The sequence below is a fragment of the Panthera tigris genome, chromosome X (assembly GCF_018350195.1).
Source record: "Panthera tigris isolate Pti1 chromosome X, P.tigris_Pti1_mat1.1, whole genome shotgun sequence".
NCBI classification, from domain to species: Eukaryota; Metazoa; Chordata; class Mammalia; order Carnivora; family Felidae; genus Panthera; species Panthera tigris.
The window spans coordinates 97215245-97237512 of record NC_056677.1 but is presented as its reverse complement, the minus strand read 5'-3'; the positions used below and the strand labels follow the sequence as shown (position 1 = coordinate 97237512).

At 51.7% G+C, this 22268-nt stretch overlaps 1 protein-coding gene across 9 annotated transcripts in view; it reads left to right on the top strand.

The window, feature by feature from the left end:
• The first annotated feature begins 207 nt into the window (after positions 1 to 207).
• Positions 208 to 22268, top strand: part of KIAA1210 (KIAA1210 ortholog) — a 57335-nt gene continuing 35274 nt past the window's right edge. For 3 of the 9 annotated variants that reach the window (XM_042974665.1, XM_042974674.1, XM_042974666.1), the window contains exons 1-3: positions 579 to 648; positions 16929 to 17176; positions 20657 to 20727. In XM_042974665.1, coding sequence (XP_042830599.1) covers positions 16944 to 17176; positions 20657 to 20727 — 304 coding nt within the window. In that variant the 5' untranslated portion in view covers positions 579 to 648; positions 16929 to 16943. Of the gene's footprint in view, positions 279 to 578; positions 689 to 2121; positions 2182 to 16928; positions 17177 to 20130; positions 20334 to 20656; positions 20728 to 21647; positions 21774 to 22268 lie in introns of those variants that run through there. The other 6 variants (XM_042974672.1, XM_042974668.1, XM_042974669.1 and 3 more) reach the window with 6 other exon arrangements.

Below are 22268 nucleotides of genomic sequence, written 5' to 3'. Positions count from 1 at the left end.
AGGATGCTGTGGTCGCGGGAAGTCAGAGGCAGAGGAAAAAGGGGAGTTAACAGTTCCCAGTCCTGTAAGGAACAAGCCCAGCCCTTCTGAGACCTCGTTCAGAAGACAGCGAGAGAGGCCTCGGAGCAGAAACTTTATCTGGGTTAGTGCATCAGCCCGCGGGCATCAGAGCTGCCCCACCTGCCTTCCCCCCGCTGCGCGCTGCCCGGCCTCTGAGCGGGCCCTGCCTCTCCGAGGCGCGCCGTGGCTGGGTCCTACGGCCGCCCGAAGACTCCAGAGTAAGTGGCGGGCGCAGTCAGGGCTCCGACTAGGCTCCCCGGAGCCGAGGGTGGCAGAGCCCTCGGCCTCCGCCGCGGGGACCGCTCGCCGCCCACAGGACCAGCGCGGAGCGAGTCCGGCCCGGGCCGGGGCTCGAACCCGCGGCCTCGCGCCCACCGCCTGGGGGCAGCACGCGCGGGGAGCCTGGCGCAGGTGGGCGTGGGCCCGCAGACTCCGTCCTCCCCCAACACCCCCCCCCCCCCCCCGCCCGGCTCCGGCAGCCGCGCGCGCGCACCTGCCTCTCCTGAGTCCCAGGGAGCCCGGGACTGGCCGGAACGCGGGACGGTTTCTCCGGGGCTCTGGCGGTTGTGGATTCATTTCCTCGCGAAGGTGAGGAGGAGACGCTCCGAAGGGAAGATGTCGCCGAGCGGTAGGGATGCACGCGGCAATACCCTTATTCCCGGAGTCCCCTTCCCTGCGCGGGGGTGATGCCCAACCTCTCGGGGCGAGGGTCCTTTGTGGCACTCGTGCAGCCTCGCCGGCGCCAGCGTGTGTGACAAATGGCTCGAGGGTTTTGAGAAGGGACAGCTGCACGAGGACGATGTTTATAAACCAGGCGGGTTAGGGAGAGAGACGGGGGCAAAGCTACAGGTTGCAGCTTGCACGTGTCCAAGCGTAGCCCAAGTCGTCTTGAAATAAAGCACCCCACCGATCTGGGTTTTACAAGGTTAATTTCCTTGACTAGTAGCCCTGTTAGAATAACCTTCGCAGTAATCGGGCACGCAAGGGTACACGATTCTTTTCCATTTTCATTCATGAAGCTGGAACCTGGAATCCCGGCCAGAGATTCACCTCACTGGCTGCAGGTCTCCAACAGCTGAGGGTTGCAGGGGTGCACTTGGCCCCCGCCGTGCTCTCTCCTCTCCTGGAAAGGCATTTCTGTAGACCGGGACTGACAGCCCCTGACCTGCCGGCCCAAAGCACTGTTCCGTGTGATTCTTTGCGGCCCTCCGTTTGGAGTGCTGAACGGAGGTGGTTCAGACACGGAGGTGTGCGTAGACTGACTGCCCCCTTTTGCTGCTGCTTCAAAACTGGCAGCGGGCGCCCCTGGGTAGACGTCTACGCCTCTGTGTCGTTCACCGGAGCCCCAGATGACAGAGAGGTCGGCGGGCATGGCCGGGCGTGCCTGGGAGGCCAGCGAGATAGAGCCATTGCCGTGGGAGGTGATCATGGCAATGTCATTGCTCCCAGGCGAGCGTCCAGCCCTTCTTCCCCGGGAGCTCATATTAGATTCTCCTGTTTGCGGCCGAACGACGGGCCTTCCTCGGGGCCCCTTCATCCTGATGTCTGCTTTCCGTGGAGGGGATCAGGGGGAGCCTGAGGTCGTTGGGGGTGGACAAGAGACACTCGTGGACCAATGGCTACTCCTGTAGCCACAGTTGAAGGCCTGAGCTCATCAGACGGCTGAAGAGATGGGAGAAGGTAAAAGGAGGCATTTAAGGAGGTTAAGGAGCCACAGCCTCTGTGAGTAAGTGGCTCGGAGTCCCTCGAAGGACCTAACAGGCACAGAGGCTCCGTAGACGTTCCAAAATACTGTGTACCTGCTCCGGAGCAAGCTTTGTGCTCAACACTGGAAGAAAGTTTGCCTTTTTTTTTTTTTTTTTTCTGGAGCCAGGCCACAAGCATGTGTTGAAGGCATGCTCTCAACTGAACCGGGACACCCTTGAGAAGCTTTTGCAAGAGGTGGGGTGGGAGGTATGAGCTCAGGAGGAGGGAATGTAAGGGAAGACCGGAGCAGATGGAGGAACCCGGGCCAGAAATGGGAGAGCCGAGAGGAAGGAGGAAGGGACGGAAAGAGAGCGCGGGATTTGGATGAGTGGAGAAACCGCGTTAAATCTCCCCCGAGTCGCCTTCGTTTTCCAAGTATGTTGCGCGCTGGACGGTATTCGGCCTCCCAGCTGGTGGAGTTTTCCCAGGGCTCCCTCCCTCCCTTCTTCCTCCCTTTCTTTCTTTCCTTGGCTGCCCCCTCCCCACACCGTAAGCTTCGCTTCTCTCCCACCTTCCGTCCCCCAACGGCCCCAACAAGGGGGCGACCTAGAATCACAGCTTGGCCATATGGGGAGGGTTTGTAGCCTTTCGAGGGGCCCCGGTAGGCAGGCTTTGGAAGTCGAAACGCACGGTGGAAACACAGGCTTGGCAGTTTCCTGTCCAGATCACGCCTGGGGTCGCGATTTTACCCGTAGGTGGGGACCTTTATTTTATGAATCGGAGGTGTTCGGGGTGTTTGGCCACTGGTGGAAAAGGCTGTGTTCGGAGCCACCCATATGCTTCCAGGCCTTCCACCAGCCTCACTGATGCCTTGCTCTACTCCACTTGCGAGGGTACCCGTTTTGGTGTTTAAATTCTGAGCTGGTTATTGTAGATACAGCTGTTGCTTAAGGTAGCTAGCTATTAAGTCCTGCTCTCATTTTTTTAAAGTTTTATTTACTTATTTTGAGAGAGAGAGAGAGTGCGCAAAGCAGGGGAGGGGGCGGAGAGAGAGAGAGAGGGAGAGAGAGGGAGAGAGAGAATCCCAAGCAGGCTCTGCACTGTCAGCACGGAGCCCGATGTGGGTGGGACTTGAACTCACGAACCGTGAGACCACGACTGGAGCCGAAACCTAGAGTCGGACACTTAACCAGCTGAGCCCCCCACCCCCACTCCCGGCGCCCCTAAGTCCCGTTACTTTTATACACATTGTATGACAGCCGGTGACAGCAGGAATTTATCAAGGGATCAGTGAAAATGCTTACTGGTAGAAGGGAGAAAATACAAGTAGTCTTGCCATAACTACGTGCCCGTGAAGGAGGAGACGGAGGAAAAGCAAAAGAACTTGCCAGAAAAGATCCCGTAATGGTGGCATGGGTGAAAACGCCTTTATTTTAAGGGTGAAGAAGTTGGACCCCAAAGATGTTAAGTGATTCCCCTAGACCAGCACACTGCCACCCTGGGCTCCAGGGCCCGTCTCCCCGTCAGACTGGCAGGCGATGATGGATTATTCCCGACAGCGCGCGTGTCCATGGGACTTCAGTGCTTTTGCGTCACTCTGGTGCTTGGTGGTCATCTCGGGGAGCGTGCCGGGCCGGTGGGCCCCTCCCGTCGTACTAGTGGGCTTCTCCTCATCTAAGAACGGGAGCCGGGAAGGTGAGGCTTAGCGCCTCGGCGGGAGGGCACCTGACCGACCAGGGCCCCTGGCACCCAGTGCTAGAAGAGGCCCGACCCCGCAGATCCTTCCAGGAGCTGAGTCTCCCACTGTCTCCCCATTCCACCTGCCTCCTGTGCTCCTGAACGCAGAGCCCGGCCCTGCATGAGCTTCCAGCTGGGGAGGCCAAACGTGAGCCGGCAGAAAGCACCAGAAATGTGTATCCACAGCCCCCCAGCTTAGACCCGACTTCCACTCCTCGCTGGAATTGTGTAATGTGGTCGTTAGAGACCCCGGAGGCACTCTGCTTCCTTCTCTTTTTTCAGGTTTTTGTTTGTTTGTTTTCCTTCTAGTTTTAGAAGAAAGGCTGTTAACTCCAGTCCTCTGGCAAGGGGCCCGGACTGGCTATTGCATTTTGCTAACCTGCATTCACCTTGTGGCATCTGTCTGACGCACTTTCCATTCGTGAGAGCCAAAGGGGAGCCCTCAAGGCCCTGTCCCAGCCCCCGTCCCCCCCAACCCCCCCCTCCCCGCTTCAGCCGGGAAAGTTCTTTTTGTTCTTTTAAGTTTATTTATTTTGACACAGAGAGAGAGAGAGAGAGAGGGAGAAAGAATTCCAAGCAGGTTCCACACTGTCAACCCCGGAGCCAGACTTGGGGCTCGAACTCACAAACCATGAGATCATGACCTGAGCTGAAATCAGAGTTGACGCTTAACCGACTGAACCATCCAGGCACCCCGGAATTCATTATTTTATTTATTTACTCATTCATTCATTCATTTATATATTTTTAAAACTTATTTATTTATATTGAGAGACAGCGAGCACAGGGGAGGGACAGAGAGAGAGAGAGAGAGAGAGAGGGAGAGAGAGAGAATCCCAAGCAGGCCCACATTGTCAGCACGGAGCCCGACGCGGGGTTCAGACTCACCAACTGCGAGATCATGACCTGAGCCGAAGTCGGACGCTTAACCGACTGAGCCACCCAGGGGCCGCTAAAATGTTTAACTCTGGAAAAAGTCATTAGGAGGAAATGGTTTTAAAAGCTTTTTTTTTTTTTTTTAATTTTAAAAACGCTTTTGGAGATTTCTCAGAAGGTGTAGTTGGCAGGTTTAATTTGGTCTTTAGCAGCATTCTGAGGGTTCCATTTGCTGCAGGGAGGTTTCGTTTCCTTGGGAATATATTTGAAATGTGGAAAAGTGTATTATTTCATCAGTAGCTAATTTCAGCATTTTATATGAGAATGCTTATACCAGTTCCATCGGAATCCTCTGCAAGCCTTTCTGTAGCGCCCACTTGGGCGTTTGGGGGATTTTTTCACTAATTTCCCAAGTGGCACAATTTTTTGTTGTTTGTTGTTTCCGGACATCAGTAGCCAAAATGTAGTATGCAACTGCTTCTGTCATTTCCTAATTGATTTTTTTGCTCTAACGTTCTTCTAGGTTTATAAACCAATCCATTTTTTTTTTTTTTTAGAGCGAGAGAGCACAAGCGAGGGAGAGGGGGCAGAGAGAGAGGCAGAGAGAATCCCTGGGATCATGACCTGAACGGAAATCAAGAGTCGGACGCTCAACTGACTGAATCCCAGACCAGTCTGTTTTTTACATCTTTCCTTTCCAAATTCATAGTTCTGGTCGGCGGCTAGGAAGTTTGAGGAGCTGGTCGTACAGAACATTATAGTAATCCCCGGTTGGCATCTCCACTCGGGTTCTGCTTTAAATGGCTTTACTCTTTTCATGAAATCTCCAATAGCTATGAAAACCAGCCACTGGATGCAAATTGCTGTAAGTCACGATTCAGTAGGAGAAGCGAGGTTGGGTGAAGTAGCTTGTTTTCAGAAGGCCAAGTTAAGGTAGCGAAAAAGTTGCCGTTCGTTCGTTCGTTCGTATACCTTACTAACCTTAACCCACAGGCTCCCAGCAGGGACACGGGGAGTGATTTTGCCCCCCTCCCCACCAGGGACCTTTGGCCCCGTCTGGAGACACTTTCAGTTGTCACAGCGAGGGGGAAGGCGTGCTACTGACATCTAGTGGGTAGAGGCTAGGCATGCCTCTGAACATCCTGCCGTGCTTAGGAAGAGGTTCCCCCCCCTCCGCCCGCCCCACAACAAAGAATTTTCCAGCCCCCCATGTCAGTCGTGTCAACCTTGAGAAGCCCCGCCTGCAAATAATAACACGTGACCAAAGTTGTGGTCTGAAGAGGAACACCCTAAGTGTTTATTTAGACCAGCAACATCCAATAGAAGGTTCTGTGGTGTTCTCTGTTTGTTCTGTCCACTAATGAGAAGCACTAGCCACCTGTGGCTATTGAGCATTTGCAGTGTGGCTAGTGTGACTGAGGAACTGAGTTTTGATTTTATTTCATTTATTTTTTAAAATGTTTATTTATTGATTTTTGAGAGAGGGAGAGAGAGAGAGAGAGAGAGAGAGAGAGAGAGAGGACAAGCGTAGGAGGGGCAGAGAGATTGGGAGACACAGAATGTGAGGCGGGCTCCAGGCTCCGAGCTGTCAGCACAGAGCCCGACACGGGGCTCGAACCCACCGACCGTGAGGTCAGGACCTGAGCCGAAGTTGGACACTTCACCGACTGAGCCACCCAGGCGCCCCATGGACTTGAAGTTAAATAGCCCCATGGGCTGAGTGGCTTCCATATTAGACTCAACTTCAGCGGACTACCACTTTCTAGCTTTATGGTCTTGAGTCATCGAAGCCTTCTGAGCCTCAGTTTCCTCATCTGTAAAATGGGACCCTCACGGCATTACCACAGGCATGCCTCTTTGGGCCTCGGTTTTCTCATCTGTCAAATGGGAATAATAAAAATGATCATCACAATAATGCTACTTCCCTGTCTATGTCAGAGAATTGCTGGGAGGGTCAAATGGCTATGGAAGTGGGTTTTTTTTTTTTTTAAGTTTATTTATTTATTTTGAGAGAGAGAGAGAGAGAGAACAGGGGAGGGGCAGAGAGAGAGAGGGAGAGGGAGAGGGAGAGATAGCATCTCAAGCAGGCTCTGTGCTGACAGTGCAGAGCCAGCATGGGGCTCGAACTCATGAGCTGTGAAATCATGACCTGAGCTGCAACCAACCAGGTGTCGGATGCTTAACCAACTGAGCCACCCAGGCGCCCGGAAGTGGTCTGAATAGCACAAAGCCCTCTGTAAGTGTCAGATTTATGGTATGAGTCTGCACACAAGAGTGCTCTTTTTTTAGACGGCACAAAATTCCTGCCTCGGTAGAGTCGCCTTAATATTGCAGATGACGTGGGGAGGTTGTGTCGGAGAGCAGACGGAAACCGGGAGCTCTTCACGACGTCGGGTCCTCCTCCCTCTGTCACCCAGCCAAGCGTGTGGCAGGAGAGTCCAGGAGCCACTCTAAGTGCGCACAGAAGCTTGGCATTTGGGGTTGGGGGGAGAGACACAAAATCCAAAGCAGGCTCCAGGCTCCAAGCTCTGAGCTCCAGGCTCCGAGCTGTCAGCACGGAGCCCAATGCGGGGCTTGAACTCAAGAGTACAAGATCATGACCTGAACTGAAGTCAGATACTTAACCGACTGAGCCACCCAGGTGTCCCTGTTTAGTCCTTTCTTGAGAGAAGGAAAGAGGGAAAGGATTCTCTCTGCTGGGCCACTGTCATGTCCAGAAGAGCAGGCTGAACTGTTCAGGGACAGGTGAGGACAAAGGACAGAGCACCAGGCTCTGAGCTGGTCACAAGTATAGTGTTCATGAGGGACGTGAGCAGCCTCACCTGAGCCTGGGGGTTCCCTGAAAGAAGCCATCGTGCTCTGTGTGCTCAGAGAGAGGCTTTCTGGGGACAGTGGGTTTCCTAGGCATCTGGAATTTATTTCATTAAAAAATTTTTTTTAATGTTTATTTGAGAGAGAGACAGAGTGTGAGCAGGGGAGGGGCAGCGAGAGAGGGAGACACAGAATCCGAAGCAGGCTGCAGGCTCTGAGTTGTCCGCACAGACCCCGACTCGGGGCTCGAACCCACAAACTGGGAGATCATGATCTGAGCCAAAGTCCGGGGCGCCTGGGTGGCTCGGTGGGCATCTGGAATTCAAACTCAAGCCGTATCTGTGGCCGGTGGACCCAGTGGCTAATAACGGGCAAAGGGCAGGGGTTGGATCCAGCTGGCTTTGTGCTCACGCAGCCCTGGGCCGTAGCCCTCGGTGCCGATGGTCACTTTACAAAGCGGGCCACCAGGGGGGTCCTGGAGAGTGTGGAAAACTGCAGGAAGTCTTACCCCGTGCTTTCGGGACACTGACGAAGAACAGGGGCCATAGGTCATTAATACCTTGGGAGAGTAATCATGAGAATAGCTTACATGTACTGAGTGTTTACTATACGTTACGCTCATGCCCAGAGCCTTCCGTGAGTTAGTTCACCAAGTCCCCTGTGAGAGCAGGACCCTTCTCTTTTTTTTTGTGCCCTGTTCTGATCTCTTCTTAGCACATAGCAGGGCTCAACAAACAGTTCTTAAACGGATGAGTCCTCACAGGTAGCCTATGATGAAGGCACTGCTCTTAGCCCCACTTGACAGAGAAGGAGGTTTAGATTTTGAGTAGCTCAGTGACTTGCCCAGGAAGCAAAACACCTACTCCCTCCGTCTCCCAAATTCTGTTCGCAGACAGATTCATTACATGGCTGAGGAAACTGAGGCATGAAGAAATGATATGACTTGTTCTAGGCCACACAGCTTGCGAAGATCTTCGTTGTTTGAGGTTCTGTCCTTAAAACCCTCAGAGCCCTCTAGGGAGAGGAAGAGTTCCATCTACTGGGGCCCAGGCTCAATGGGAAAAAATTAACAAAGGGCTCCATATTGTTAAGGCAACTTACTTGAATTTTTTTTTTTTGAAAGGAGAAACAGAACATTTTACTCCTCAAATCTGAACATTCGAAGCTGTTTTCCTTGTCGCAAACACAACAAGATTATAACAATATTGTTCAGTTATCTACCATAGCATACGAGGGAGGTGTTCAAAATAAAGAACAGAAACAAGAAAGGACAGAAACAAGTGACACAGGGGTGGGAACACCTAGATAGGGGTAAGGACAGAGCAACAAACGGTAGGCACTGTATTTCAGAAAAGATTGCCACCGAAGACTGATAAAGTCCTGTTGCGTTTTTACATCAGCCAGGTCCTTATCTCTTATCTTCTGTCCTGTGGGCCCCAGGGGCCAAGGCCCGGCCCATATAAGCTGTGGGTCGTGTCACCTCCCCACCCTCCTTCAGATCTTGCTGCATCAAATCTTCCTTTGCCCTAAACCCAAATGTTCCGGGGGAAATGGACAGAGAAGCAAGTCAGAGGGAGACTCTCCTGACGTCCATGATGGGGGGGGGGGGTTGGGGAGAGGAAACGGTCCTGGGAGCACACCTGCCTACCCACATGTTAAGCAGAGCCTAGTAGAGAAGGCAGGGAACGTCTACTCCCATGAGTCTACATAAAGCATACGGACGAGGCGTCTGTGTTAGTTCACTGTTCATTTGTGATACTTGGGGGGGGGGGGGTCTCCAGTCCCCAGTCCCCACTCCTCCTCCATCACCTGTTGTTGAAGAAGATCATTTTACTGTGACAGGTGATGAATGTTCGTTTCTCCTGCGCCCGTGGCTCCAGACGTCAGTTGTCAAAGATCCTTATTTCGTGCAGAAATGGCCTGCGTTTGCTTATTCCAACTTGGAGGAAGCAGGGAGCTCCCTGATAGGGATGGATTCCTGATTTGAAAAGATTTTTTAAAAATATTTGTTTTGGGGGGAGGGGTGCGCCTGGGTGGCTCAGTCAGCTGAGCGTCTGACTCTTGGTTTCGGCTCAGGTCATGATCTCCTGGCTCCGTGGAGACAAGTTTGTTGTCCGTCTTTAAGAGCCTGATTTTTGTTTGTCTCTTTTGTTTCTTCGTTTATTCTTTTGCTCTGTTCCTTAAATTCCACATATGAGTTGAGTCAAATCATATGGTATTTGTTTTTCTCTGGCTGACTTCTTTCACTTAGCACAATGCCCTCTACGTCCATCCATGTTATGGCAAATGGCAAGATTTCAGTTTTTATGGCTGAGTAATATTCCAGTGTGTGTGTGTGTGTGTGTGTGTATCACGTCTTCTTTACCCATTCATCTCTCAATGGACACTTGGATGGCTTCCCTATCTCGGCTCTTGTAAATAATGCTGCCATAATTATAGGGGTGCGTATATCTTCTTGAATTAGTGTTTTCATTTTCTTTGGGTAAATACCCAGTAGTGGAATTACTGAATCATATGGTGACCCTATTTTTATGTTTTAAAGGAAACCCCATATTATTTTCCACAGCCTGTGCATTTTTTTTTAAATTTTTTTTAACGTTTATTTATTTTTGAGACAGAGAGAGACAGAGCATGAATGGGGGAAGGGCAGAGAGAGAGGGAGACACAGAATCGGAAGCAGGCTCCAGGCTCTGAGCCGTCAGCCCAGAGCCCGATGCGGGGCTCGAGCTCACGGACCGCGAGATCATGACCTGAGCCGAAGTCGGACGCTTAACCGACCGAGCCACCCAGGTGCCCCCTGTGCGTTTTTAAAATGGAAAGAATAGTTTAGGTTTCTAAACAATCTGAAAGTAGGAGAGTTTTCTGAAAATACTGACAGGCTTCTGAAGGGTCTGCTCTGTAGGCTGGTCCCCTGTTGGCCAGCTCAGGTGGGGTTTAGAGTGGGCCTCGACAGAATCTGGCCTCTCTGGGGAAGAACTGGGGATTTTGATAGATTGTCTATCTCAATGAATCAGAAAATCCTAGAATGCCTGGGATAAAAGGAATCCTAGACTCCAAGTTTAATTGCATTCCTTAGCTCTTCGGTGAGGAAACAGGCCCAGGGGAGGGACTTGGCGGGCCAAGGCCTCACGGCTAATTAACAGCAAAGCTGGAATGTCAAATCTCCAAAAGTTGCTATGGGCCCCGCTGGGGGCTCACGTGTTAGAGATGTTTATTAGAAAAACAAAATACCTTCCTTTGTGATCACAGTTCTTTCGAGATATCATTCAAGTTGCTGTTTCTTCACTACCCTTGCCCTGCCATCCATTTCTGGGACATGGCTGCCCCAGTCATGATTCACAACAGGGTTTCCTTAAAGCGGGATGCCTGGGACCCTCTCCTTCAGACCCGCCTGGGAGCTTATAGAACAAGCAGATCTCTGGGCCCGCCGCCAATGGGGAATCAGAATCCCTGGGGCTGAGGGCCCACGAATGCATGTTTGTTATACGGGATGTCGACTTCCGCCTCGAACTCATTTCCCACACCCGCGTCCCTATCTGTTGTAGTTTTTAGAAAAACCCTACTATTTAGTGAGCACTTACTTTGTACCGGGGCACTGTGCTCTTTTTCACGGACTATCTCATTTATTCCTCGGATGCTGGCTGTGTGCTTCCAAGTGGAAATCACCCTCAAGTGGACGACAGAGCGGTGTCCGTCGGGGTTGTGGGGGTGGGGAGAGGGGGGCCGGCCGTCTCCCACCCCCATTTAAGCGCTGCTCCCGGGCACTAGAGCCAGGCTCTGGGGCGCTCCTTTTTCCAATCACCTGCTGTCTAATGTCCCCAGTCCTAGAGCCTCCTTCCTGTGGCCCGTCAGGAGCGCTCCAGGAGCTTCTGGCTTCTTTTCCAGGCACTGGACCAAAGAGGTCTGAGAGTCAGTTATGAGAGCAGACTTGACCCCGAGGCAGAGGGGATGTAAGGGAAGCAGGTGCCGCCCGTGACTCAGTGCTCCAAGCACATCGTTGTGGACCAGATTTTCCAGGCTCTTCCCGGTCACCCAGGGTCCGTGGCTGTCATTTGCCCTCGCTGCCCCCACCCTAACTCACCCACGCTGACTTTCCAGTAAGTTCCTCAGGGCTTAAGCTGTGAACAAATTTTCTTCCCAGCAGAGGGCCCATCTTAAGGTGGGTCTCATCTATCAGGCCTCTCATGATTACCCCAGCCTTACACGGATAGGTCCCTTGTAGTCCCTTTTGCCGCTTTATTTAAGAAAAAAAAATTTTTTTTTAATGTTTTATTTAGTTTTGAGACAGAGAGAGATAGAGCATGAGCAGGGGGAGGGGCAGAGAGAGAGGGAGACACAGAATCCAAAGCAGGCTCCGAGCGGTCAGCACAGAGCCCGACACGGGGCTCAAACCCGTGAGATTATGATCTGAGCCGAAGTTGGGCGTTTAACCAACTGAGGCACCCAGGCGCCCCCCCCCTTTTGCTGCTATAAACGGAGCCACCCACAAAAGCAGCCTTTAGAACTTCCCGTGGCTGCACGAGTTCGATTCCCTGATTCTTTCGTTTGCTCTTTCCTCTTCACTCTCGCCTTCCCTCGTTCTTTTACGTCTCGATCTTAGTTCTCTGGCTTGGCTTTGCTGCTCCCCGCTGGACTTGGCTTTGCAACGTGTTTCGGACACGCTTCTCTGGCCTCACCTTGGCCCCCTGTACCACACATCCTAGCAACGCACATTCCGGCTTCCTGGTCCCAGACGCTCGGGGCTACAGACCCCTCCGCCGTGTAGTCACTACCCTAGAGTTTAGCCTTTGGGTCCTTGTCATAGGACGTCATAAGAGAACACGTGATAGGTTTTGGTTCACCTCCTCACGTTACACATGGGGGAACTGAGGCCCAGTGAGGAGGCATCACTGGGCGGCAAGGCCACAAAGAGAAACCGTTGGAAGGGGAGAGTCAGGCCCCAGGCCTCCCGATTCCTGATCAAACACCGTTCTCCTGTCCCTCACGTGTCCTGGTCCGTCGTCACCAGGGAGTGCGTCATTTTATGCAGCGCTCTTGGGCCCCCGGCCACTTCGGCTCAAATCCTGCCTTCCCCGCGTACTCGCGTGGGACCCTGGGCAGCTACTCAGCCTTTCAGTCTCCCTCATCCGCAGAATAGGGAGGATCATTGCGGGTCTGCATAAGGACTTCGGGGTGGTAAGGAGAGGGGGGGTCCTGGGAGAGACCGTTCTGACTTTGGTTCGGAGGGAATGATTGCAATGGTGGGTATTTGGGGCCGTGTGGCAAGGGACGGCAATGTCACGGTTGGGGGAAAGGGAGAGATTTTGGGGTCGGGGAACCTTTGGGTAAGGCTTCCTGTGACTCCAAGGCCGCAGCTGCCTCCCGCTGCCTGGCTGCAGGGCTGTCTGTGGGGCTCAGGGCTAAGAAAATCTGACGCCTTAGGCTCTCAGGTATCACCTTGACCGAGAATGACCAGGGCTCTCGGATTCTTGGATGCGTTTTCATTTCAGGAGGCGTGTGCCTCTTGCGGACGGCGGCATCCCCTGTTCTTCTCCCCTCTCCTCCCTCCACCCCTGCTAAGGCACAGGGCGCTCTGAGACCCCTGTCTCTTGCCCTTCAGAACCGGGAGGTGAAAGGCTAGTTACGGTACCTAGGAGGTGAAGCTGAGATGACCTCCCCCCGCCCCCACCCCGTGAGCTTAAAGGGCCTTGATGAAACCAAAAAGCTACAAGGTACCTTCATAGAAGGCGGATAGTGCGGCCTGTCGTGGGGGCACCTTCCTGTGGCCTGGTTTTCTTCCTCCTTTTTCTCTCTCCTGGTTCCCCCTCCTCTCCTCCGTGCCTTTCGAATTCAAAGGCCAGGAAGCCTCTGTGTCGTGGCGCACAGAATCCCCGCGGCCACGCAGAACTCACGCCCGGCCCCAGCACTGCCACCCCCTTTCGCCCTTTGCCTTTTTCCCCCTCTTTGGAGATTTTTTCACACACACACACACACACACACACACACCCAAAACAGATGGATCATTGAATGCTAGGAGCTGTAATCACAGAAACCACAACAAATACGTCATAAAATTAAAAGCCACTCTGCTGGGGAAGGACTTGAGCAGCGAAATCCATCCTCGGGGGCCCTTGACTCAATTCTGGCTCTACCCTGACTCCCCCAGGGTCCTCATGCTTCCTGCTTCCCTTGTGGGTGCCCTACTTCAGCCTGGCCACCCAAGGGGCCCATGCTGTAGACCTGTCCCCTGTAATACTGTGTGACGCCTCCACCATAAGTGTGTCCGGGGACCCCGTTTTGAGCAGGACTCTTCATTGTTAACATGGCCAATGAATCTTTGCAAAAGATGTTAGGGGCTGATAGTGACCTGGCTAGTTGTCCAATTTTCGGGTCCTTTCATAGGCCAGGACCTGAGATTCTTTGGGGGCAGGAGCAGATTTGGCCAAGTTACGAAGAGGAAGAGTACGGTGGCTGAGTCCTGGGCTCTGAAATCCTCCGGGACCGGATTTGAGTCCTGGCTCTTCTAAGACTTACTGCTTGTGCGACCTTGCACGGGTGACCTCATTTCAGCGAGACTCCGTTTCCTCCTCCGGGAAACGGGGATGAAAGTAGCAATGCCCACCTCATAGGGCCTTGTGAGGATTCAGTCAACACTGCCCGTGAGACCAGTTTTCACGGCGCTTGCCCGGCACCGAGTAAGGACTCGGCAGTTTCGTTCATTGTATTCACTGTAATGCTCACTGTAAGACCGGAGCCCTCCCTTAATCGTAGGATGGGTGGACTGACAGGACAGAAGGGGGCTGCGCATCAGCTAGGCTTTGAGGCCACTAGACAGATGGCAGAAAGAACGCTGTAGGCCAGGTTCTTTGCATTTGCAGCCCCCCGGAGGATCTAAAGTGTTGGGGGTGGCGTCAGGTGGCTCTTTCTGAGCCTCTACTGGTTTGCCCTGGGGGGGGGGGGTGCGTGAGGAGCGATGGAGGGAAAGAAAAGGCAGAACTGGAGGCATGCTAAGTATCTTTTTTTTTTAATTTTTTTTTAACATTTATTTAATTTTGAGACAGAGAGACACAGAGCATGAGCAGGGGAGGGTCAGAGAGAGAGGGAGACACAGAATCCGAAACAGGCTCCAGGCTCTGAGCTATCAGCCCAGGGTCCGATGCGGGGCTCGAACTCACGGACCGCGAGATCATGACCTGAGCCGAAGTCGGACACCCAACTGACTGAGCCACCCAGGCACCCCCTTTTTGTTCATTCTTAAAAAATGGTTATTTATTTTTGAAAGAGAGTGTGAGCAGGGGAGGGACGCAGAGAGAGAGAGAGAGAGAGAGAGAGAGAGAAACAGAATCCAAAACGGGCTCTCTGCTGAGCAGCAGAGATCCCCACACGGGGCTCAGACCCACAAACCCTGAGATCATGACTTGAATCAAAGTCGGACGCTCAAGCGACTGGGCCGCCCAGGCGCCCCCTTAAAATGGAACCACTGGAAGAGGAGAAGACACCAAGAAGGAAAAAGAAGGAAGAAGAAGGGGAGGAGGAAGAGAAGAGGCTGCAGCCAGCGCGGCTATTGTCACTGCTGCTCTTAAGACAAGGCGGGACCTTTCCCGCTGCTCTCTTCTAGCGGCGGGACGGATCTCCACAGAAATTTCCAGCAGTCTTCCCGCCAGGACACCTATTCTTTTGAGGCTGCCTCCAGTCTCCGGGACAGAGATATGCTCCTTGGCTGACGATCAGGGAGAGAAGAGGTATTCCTGAAATGGGCTTCCCTGTGGCGGGGAAGCAGGGAGCGGCGGGCTTTCATTTGTCTCTGGCCTCCTAGAGCGGGAGAAAGTCCCTGGTGACAATTTCTCTAGAGCAGGTGTCCGAGGCGGGAGTCCCCGAGAGCGTGATTAGGCATCTCCTTCATGGTTCCGGTGGTCAAATGCCCATAGGCGTGAGTGTGGAGGGTAGAGAGGTGACCCTGTATCCCTCGTACGTCTTCCTGCTGACACCCGTGGGCTTGCGGAAGTCCCTGAAGGTGTCCTATCACATCACGTGCCACCAAAGGCCACGTGGCAGTTTCTGCGTTGGGCACATATCCACCCAAGGACTCTCCGAGCCAGGATAAATGACCATCAAGATTGTTTCCCTCGGGGCGCCTGGGTGGCCCAGTGGGTCAAGCATTCGAATCTTGGTTTCCGCTCAGGTCGTGATCTCACAGTACATGAGTTCAAGCCCCGCATCGGGCTCCACGCTGACAGCACGGAGCCTGCTTGGGATTCTCTGTCTCCCTTTCTCTCTCTGCCCCTCCCCTGCTCACGCCGCCCCTCTCTCAAAATAAATAAATAAACGTTAAAAAATATATATTGTTTTCCTCTACCCGGGATACCGTGAGGGCGCCCACATCTGCTCCTAGGAGCATGAGGAAGCTAAGCGGGCTGGGGGACGAGAGCAGAGGATCCCCTCGAGGACTGCTTACCGAGTTCTGTGTTTCATCTTACGTCCTTACCCCGCGTCTGCCTTCTTCCCCAACCGGAGCTGAGGCCTGTGGGACTTGTATTTGTTTTCTCTTGCCGTGTAACAAATGACAAGCATGTTCGTGTCTTACGCAATGCAAATATATTACCTCTCAGTTTGCGAGAGCCGAGAGCCCAGGCACGGTGTAGCTGCGTCCCCTGCTCAGGGGGTCGTCAGGCTGCAATCGGTGTATCGGCCATGGCTGGGGGCGCCTCTGAGGTTCAAGGGTTTCTTCCAGACTGACTGGTTGGGAGAATTCGGGTTTTGGAGCCCGTAGGGCTGAGGTCCCCACTTTCTGACTGGCTGTCGGCCAAGGGTTGGCCTCAGTTACTGGAGGCCACCTGCCATTCCCTGCCACGGGGTCCTCAGCACGACATAGGTGTTTGTTCCTTCCAGGCCAAAAGGAGAGTGTCTGCCGTGGCTTCGAATCTCTCTGACTTGTCTGTCTGACCTCTGGACAGGCTTTTCAGAAGAGCTTACCTGATTAGGCTAGGCCCACCCACACTCAAGGGGAGGCGATTTATGGGGATGCACACTAGGGGGGGAGCAGCAATCTTCGGGGCCGTATTAGGATTCTGCCCACCACGGGCTCTATGTAAAAAAAAAAAAAAAAAAAGCATTTCAGCCCTTCCAGATTATTTAAAAAAAAAAAAGAAAAAAGAGGCCAGCTGCTTTCCATTAGCATTCCCCACTCTGGGAAGGGGGACAAAGCTATCAGGCAAAATCTTCCGAATCTTTGAACCTGAACCGGGCTGTGGTTAAAAAATGTCAACAACCTTGGAAGACAGGCCTTATTCCCTTTTTGTCTTTCTTTTTTTTTTTTACCCCCTAGAGCCCTTGTTCAGCCCTCAAGTCAGACAGTCTGAGAAGCGAAAGTCAGCTCCGAGGCCTCAGCATCTAGGGTCGGCCGAGAGAGAGCGAGCAAGCATTTAAATGATGACCCATAACGAAACTCCATGTCTCTGCGGGGCCAGGCTTCCCAGTGACCATTATTTTTTTTTTTCAGTATATGAAATTTATTGTCAAATTGGTTTGCATACAACACCCAGTGCTCATCCCAAAAGGGGCCCTCCTCAATACCCATCACCCACCCTCCCTCCCTCCCACCCCCCATCAACCCTCAGTTTGTTCTCAGTTTTTAAGAGTCTCTTATGCTTTGGCTCTCTCCCACTCTAACCTCTCTCTTTTTTTTTTTTTCCTTCCCAGTGACCATTATTACATGACTTTATGTTCCTTGGAAGTGGCTCTGGATAAAAACTTACATTATCTCCTCTTTCCTTACTCAGCTGGCCAGCTTTTACATGGGTTTCGCACACAGGGGATTTTTTACCGCAAGTGTGAATCGTCTTGCCCCCGTCTGTTTGAAAAGGGCGCCACTTTTGCCACCGATTTCCCATTCGTCACCGCAGCCACCCCCCACTCCCTGCTCCCGGGTCCATCCAGAAGAACATGCGGTGGGCACCTTCGATGCGCCTGGTGTCGCGCTAGGTGTTGGGGATCTCCAGATGAGCAAAATGCGGTCCCGGTCTTCAAGGTGATGTCAACTATGACAGAGGCGTGTGCAAAGGACCGAGAGCATGGGGCATGCGTGGGTGGTGACCTTTGAGGAACGCGTAGGATTTCAAGGCGCTGGGGATTAGGGCATTGGTATTCTAGGCCAAGCAGCCTGTGGAGAGCCCAGAGTGTGGGAGGACGTGGCGTGTTTGGGGAATGACTGGCGATTCTGGACGTGAGGGTGTGAGCGGGGGTGGACTTCTGGGACAATGGAAGGGGGCAGGGGACACCAGATTGCAGAGGGCCTTGAGCATCAAGAACTTGGCTTTCATCCTGAGGGCGGCAGGAAGTTGATGAACTCGTGGAAGCAGGGGAGGCTCGTGGTCAGAGTGTTATCTGAGAGCAAACATTGTGACTTTTTTTGAGATATCAGTGAGGTGACAGTTTTTGCTAAATGTCATAAATAAATAAAAGTATAGACCAGAGGCCACTCTTTTATATATATGTTTATTTTATTTTTGGGGGGAGGGGCAGAGAGAGAGGGAGACACAGAATCCGAAGCAGGCTCCAGGCTCTGAGCCATCAGCCCAGAGCCCGACGCGGGGCTCGAACTCACGAACAGAGAGATCATGACCTGAGCTGAAGTCGGACGCTTAACCCACTGAGCCACCCAGGCGCCCCCAAAAGGTCACGCTTGACGAGCCCTGGTCTAACTAAGGAACACATTCACTTCAGATTTGTATTAGCCTTAATGGGACACGTGAAAGAAACACAAGGATGCTTCTCGGAGGAGATGTTCGGAAGGCCAAGCGCTGGTTAAGAAAGTCAGCCTGAGGGCAAAGGGAAAGAGGGTTGCTGGTGGTGGAGGCTATAAGTAGAAGGAGGCAGCATATCTGCTCCTGAAGCTTCCTCCGTGAGGATCCGGGCCCAGCCCAGCTGAGTGGGGCTCCACACCCAGGGTCCTGGAGCTGGGAGACGAGGAGCTTCCTCCCCCAGGACAAATGTTCCTCTGCCTCCTACAGATGCCTCTACTTGTAAGAAACTTCTGGCCGCAGGGGTGCCTGGGTGTTTCTGTCAGTTAAGCGCCCCACTTCGGCTCCGGTCATGATCTCACGGTTTGTGAGTTCCAGCCCCGCATAGGTTCTCTGCTGTCGGCAAGGAGCCCGCTTCGGATCCTCTTTCCTCCTCCCCTCTCTCTGCTCCCCCCCCCCCGCTTGCGTGCACTCTCTCTCTCTCAAAAATAAACATTAAAAAAAAAAAAAGAGAGATTTCTGACCACAAAGACGGCTTTTGCATTCCTTCCCCTTCCTTTATTGACTGTAGGCATTCATTCAACAAACCTTTCTTGGGTGCCTGCTGCGTCTACGTACCGTTCTAGGGGCCGGGAGACTCAGTGATGAACAAAATTGACAACGCCCCTGACCTTGGGGAATTTAAGTTCCGGTAGAGAAGACAGACAAGAAACAAGTAATACAGAATATAATTTCAGGTGGCCCTGAGTGCTATAAAGATGCTAATAAAGGGTCATGTGACGGAGAGAGACAGGAGGCTCTAACTAAGATGCTCACGGAGGTCTTCTCTGGGAGGGGATGGTTGAGCTAGCCTAAATGCTACAAAGGGGTCAACCATGCAACTACCGGGGGACAGAGCCCTCCAGGCAAAGGGCGCAGCAGGTGCAAAGATCCTGAGACTGAAAGTGTGTTGTTGATTGTGTGTTGGAGTGTGTTGGAGATTAGTGAGCAGGCCAGTGAGGCCGCAGCAGAGGGACAGAGGAGGAGGGTAGCAGAATTGACAGTCAGGGGGCGTGGGGGTGGGGCCACATCTCATAGGGCCCAGGATAAGGAGCTGGGATGTTGCTCTGAGCGCGATGGCAAGCCACTGGGGTGGGGGGAGGTCGAGCAGGGGACTGACGTGACCGATGTGGCCACTGTGTGGACAGTAAGAAGGCAAAAAGGGAAGGAGGGAGACCAGTGGGGTCATTGCAGTAATGCAGCAACAAGCTAATGGCGGTTCAGCCGAGGCAAGAAATGGTCGGATTACAGAAATACGTAGAAGGAAGGACTCACAGGATTCCCTGTCGGGTTAGCTGTGGCATACGGTGGAAAGAGAGGAATCAGGAGCTCCTAGATTTCAGTCTGAGCATTCGGTTAGTGGCATTTTCTGAGCCTGGGAAAACTGGGGTGGGAGAGGACTGAGTACGAGTGAAAGCAAGAGTTCCATGCGCTGTTGGTTGGAGATGTTGGCTGGGCAGTTGGTTATAAGGATATGGAGTTCAGAGAAGACATCCAGTCGAGAGGGAGAAACTTTGGAGTCCAGTGTATAGAGGGTATTTCAGCTCTGAACGAGATCATTTAGGGGATGGTAGCCAGTAGTCACATGGGACCCTTGAGCACTTGAAATTGGCCAGCTCGAATTGAGATGTGCTGTGCACGTCAAATGCAAACCACATTTCAGACTTCGCATGAAAAAAAAAGAATGTAAAATATCCCATTGACATTAGTTTTAGAATGATTACACGTGGAGTTGCTAATATTTGGTCTCTGTTGAGTTAACTAAAATATGATAATGTGTTGGTTCTGTTGAGCTAAAACTTCAGTGTGGCTCCTGGAAATTTAAAAATTACAGACGTAGTGGGGGCACCTGGGTGGCTCAGTCAGTTGAGCATCTGACTTTGGCTCGGGTCATGATTTCACAGTTCGTGAGTTTGAGCCCCACATCGGGCTGTCTGCTGCAGAGCCCGCTTCGAACCCTCTGTCCCCCTCTCTCTGCCCCTACCCCGCTCGAGCTCTCCCCAAAATAAATATTTTTAAAAATTCCATACATGGCTTGCAATTGTGGCTCATGTTAATGTTTCTATTTAATGGCACTGGTCTAGGAAATGATTGTAGATAAAGAGGGCCAAGGACAGAGCTTTTAGGTGCAACAATGTTTCATATCTGGGGAGAGGAGAAAGATTCAGCAAAGGAGATTGAGGACAGCCAATGAGGTAGGAGGAAAATTCAGGGAGTGTGATGTTCAGAAAGGCAAAGCGATAACATTATACAAAAAGGGGGAGTGTCCAATGGTGCAGGGAAGTCAAGTAACTGATGGTTGCATTTAGCCAGAGCAGTTTTTGGTAGAGTGGTTTTAGAAGTAGGTTGGGTTGGAAGCCTGAATAGAGAGAACCCAGGAGAACAAGAAGTGAAGACATAAGCCTAGTAAGTATAGATGAGGTAACTCTTTAACGTTTTGCTTTAAAGAGATGCAGAGAAATGGGTGGTGATGGGAAGAGAATTTCTCTAAAAAAATTTGTGCTCCTGGCCCAAGGAATTCTCTTGTCTTCCCCTGGGATTTCTGAGGGGCTTCTGAATTTCTTCACTCCGTTGCTTCTCCCATATCTCCAGGTGGAACTGTGTGTGTGTGTGTGTGTGTGTGTGTGTGTGTGTGTGAATGGATACACATCCAAGTACAAAATGAGTGTGTAAAATGAGTGGATAGCAGATGATGATCTTTTGCTTTTTCACTCAATATTTTACTGTAGTGATCCTACTATGGCTGAATCCCTGAGGGAAGCTTCTGGAAGCCTGGAAGTTCTAGAGGCCGGTGATGAGGGTAAGTAGCCCAGTAAAATGTTGCTAACTAGACCTAGCTTTCTTTACTGTGTTGAACCCCTAGGGGGAAAAAATGAAGTCACAGGCAAACGAGTTCATATCAAATTTCTAATAATATTAGACCCAGTGCACATTTACTTTGCAGTCTTTTTACCTCTTCTCTTTTGTGTCCAACTCTGGTATCAGAAGGCTTGTCTGAGGCCCTGCAGTCCTCTGTGGGGATGGTTACCGGGTTCTACTTGCTAAGGCAGGAGAAGTATTTCTGCTTAATCAGAAAAAAAAAAAAAATCGGAGCCTACCATGATCCAAGAGATTTGACTGAAGTTATACTATAGATAGTAGTCCAGATTTAACCAACAGATAAGTTTGTAGTTTGAGGAGTAAAGGGGGGAGTACAGGTAAAAGATGCCACCACAAGCTTCTGTTAAATACGACTCAATTTACAAAACTGCTTTTTGTAAAACTTACTCGGGTGTGAATCCATTCCGTAAACTGTGGGGCCAGCTACGAGTGATGCGTGGCCATGGATAGAGTATCATGTAAGGGAGGCAAAGGTCACTAAATGATGAACTTCACTGACACCCCACCCCCCAAAGAAAGGAACCATCAGACATAAAATAAGACATTGAGTCTAAAGACAGAACTAAATGTAACAGTTCACTGGGTGGTTTTTCAAGTTTCGTTGAGTGTTCTTTAGCAGTTGCATGATGTGGAAGACTTGGTCCGGAAGGATAGACTGGAACTCTGTTGTGGCTTTCCAGGGGCATGATTTCAGTGATGATGGGGGGCGGGGGATGCTGAACTTGGTGCATGGATCCTTGAGAACAGAGCTTGGGTCTTCGTTTCTGTGTCACTAATGTTTAGTAGCGGGTCTCAGAGAGAGTAATTAGACACCCCAAATATTCGATCGATGAATGAATAAATAAATGAACGGTAGGCCTCTCCACCAAGGCAGCTCCGACAACCAAACCAACTGACCTCTTTGGATATGAGTTAGATGCCTACAAAAGAAGGTGGCAATGCGGTTCATCTTGATGAAGAGTGGAGGTAAGGAAGTGCCTTTTCTCTGTTCCCAAGATTTTGTTTTTAAACGACCAAACATTTGGGTATGTTTTTAGAACTGGTCATTGCTAATCAGAGAATGACACGGCTGTGTGGGGGTTGACGGAAAGGAAGGCTAGTTAGAAATGTTTTCTTTCTAACCAGCGATGCAAGAGAACAAAGTCAACCGTTATGCGATGCATTTTTACAGCCCATTAAGTTCAACCCAGATGGGCTGCCTGTGTGCGTGGTGGATAAGGAAATCTACAACCCGGAAGCAATGATTTCTTCCTTGGAGTTAATGGTGTTTTCCTCTCTGGGGGGCAAAACGGCTTTCCATGGGCTGTTTTCTGGCACGTGACAGGCCCTCATTGGATGAGGATGTTGAAAGCTGCTGACTGTTTGGGAATACATAGTCCTTGGACTTGGACAGGGAAATCGATGGCTTTGTTACAGGAGAAGTGCAGACAGCTGTCAGCCGGCAGCTCACTGACCACCACT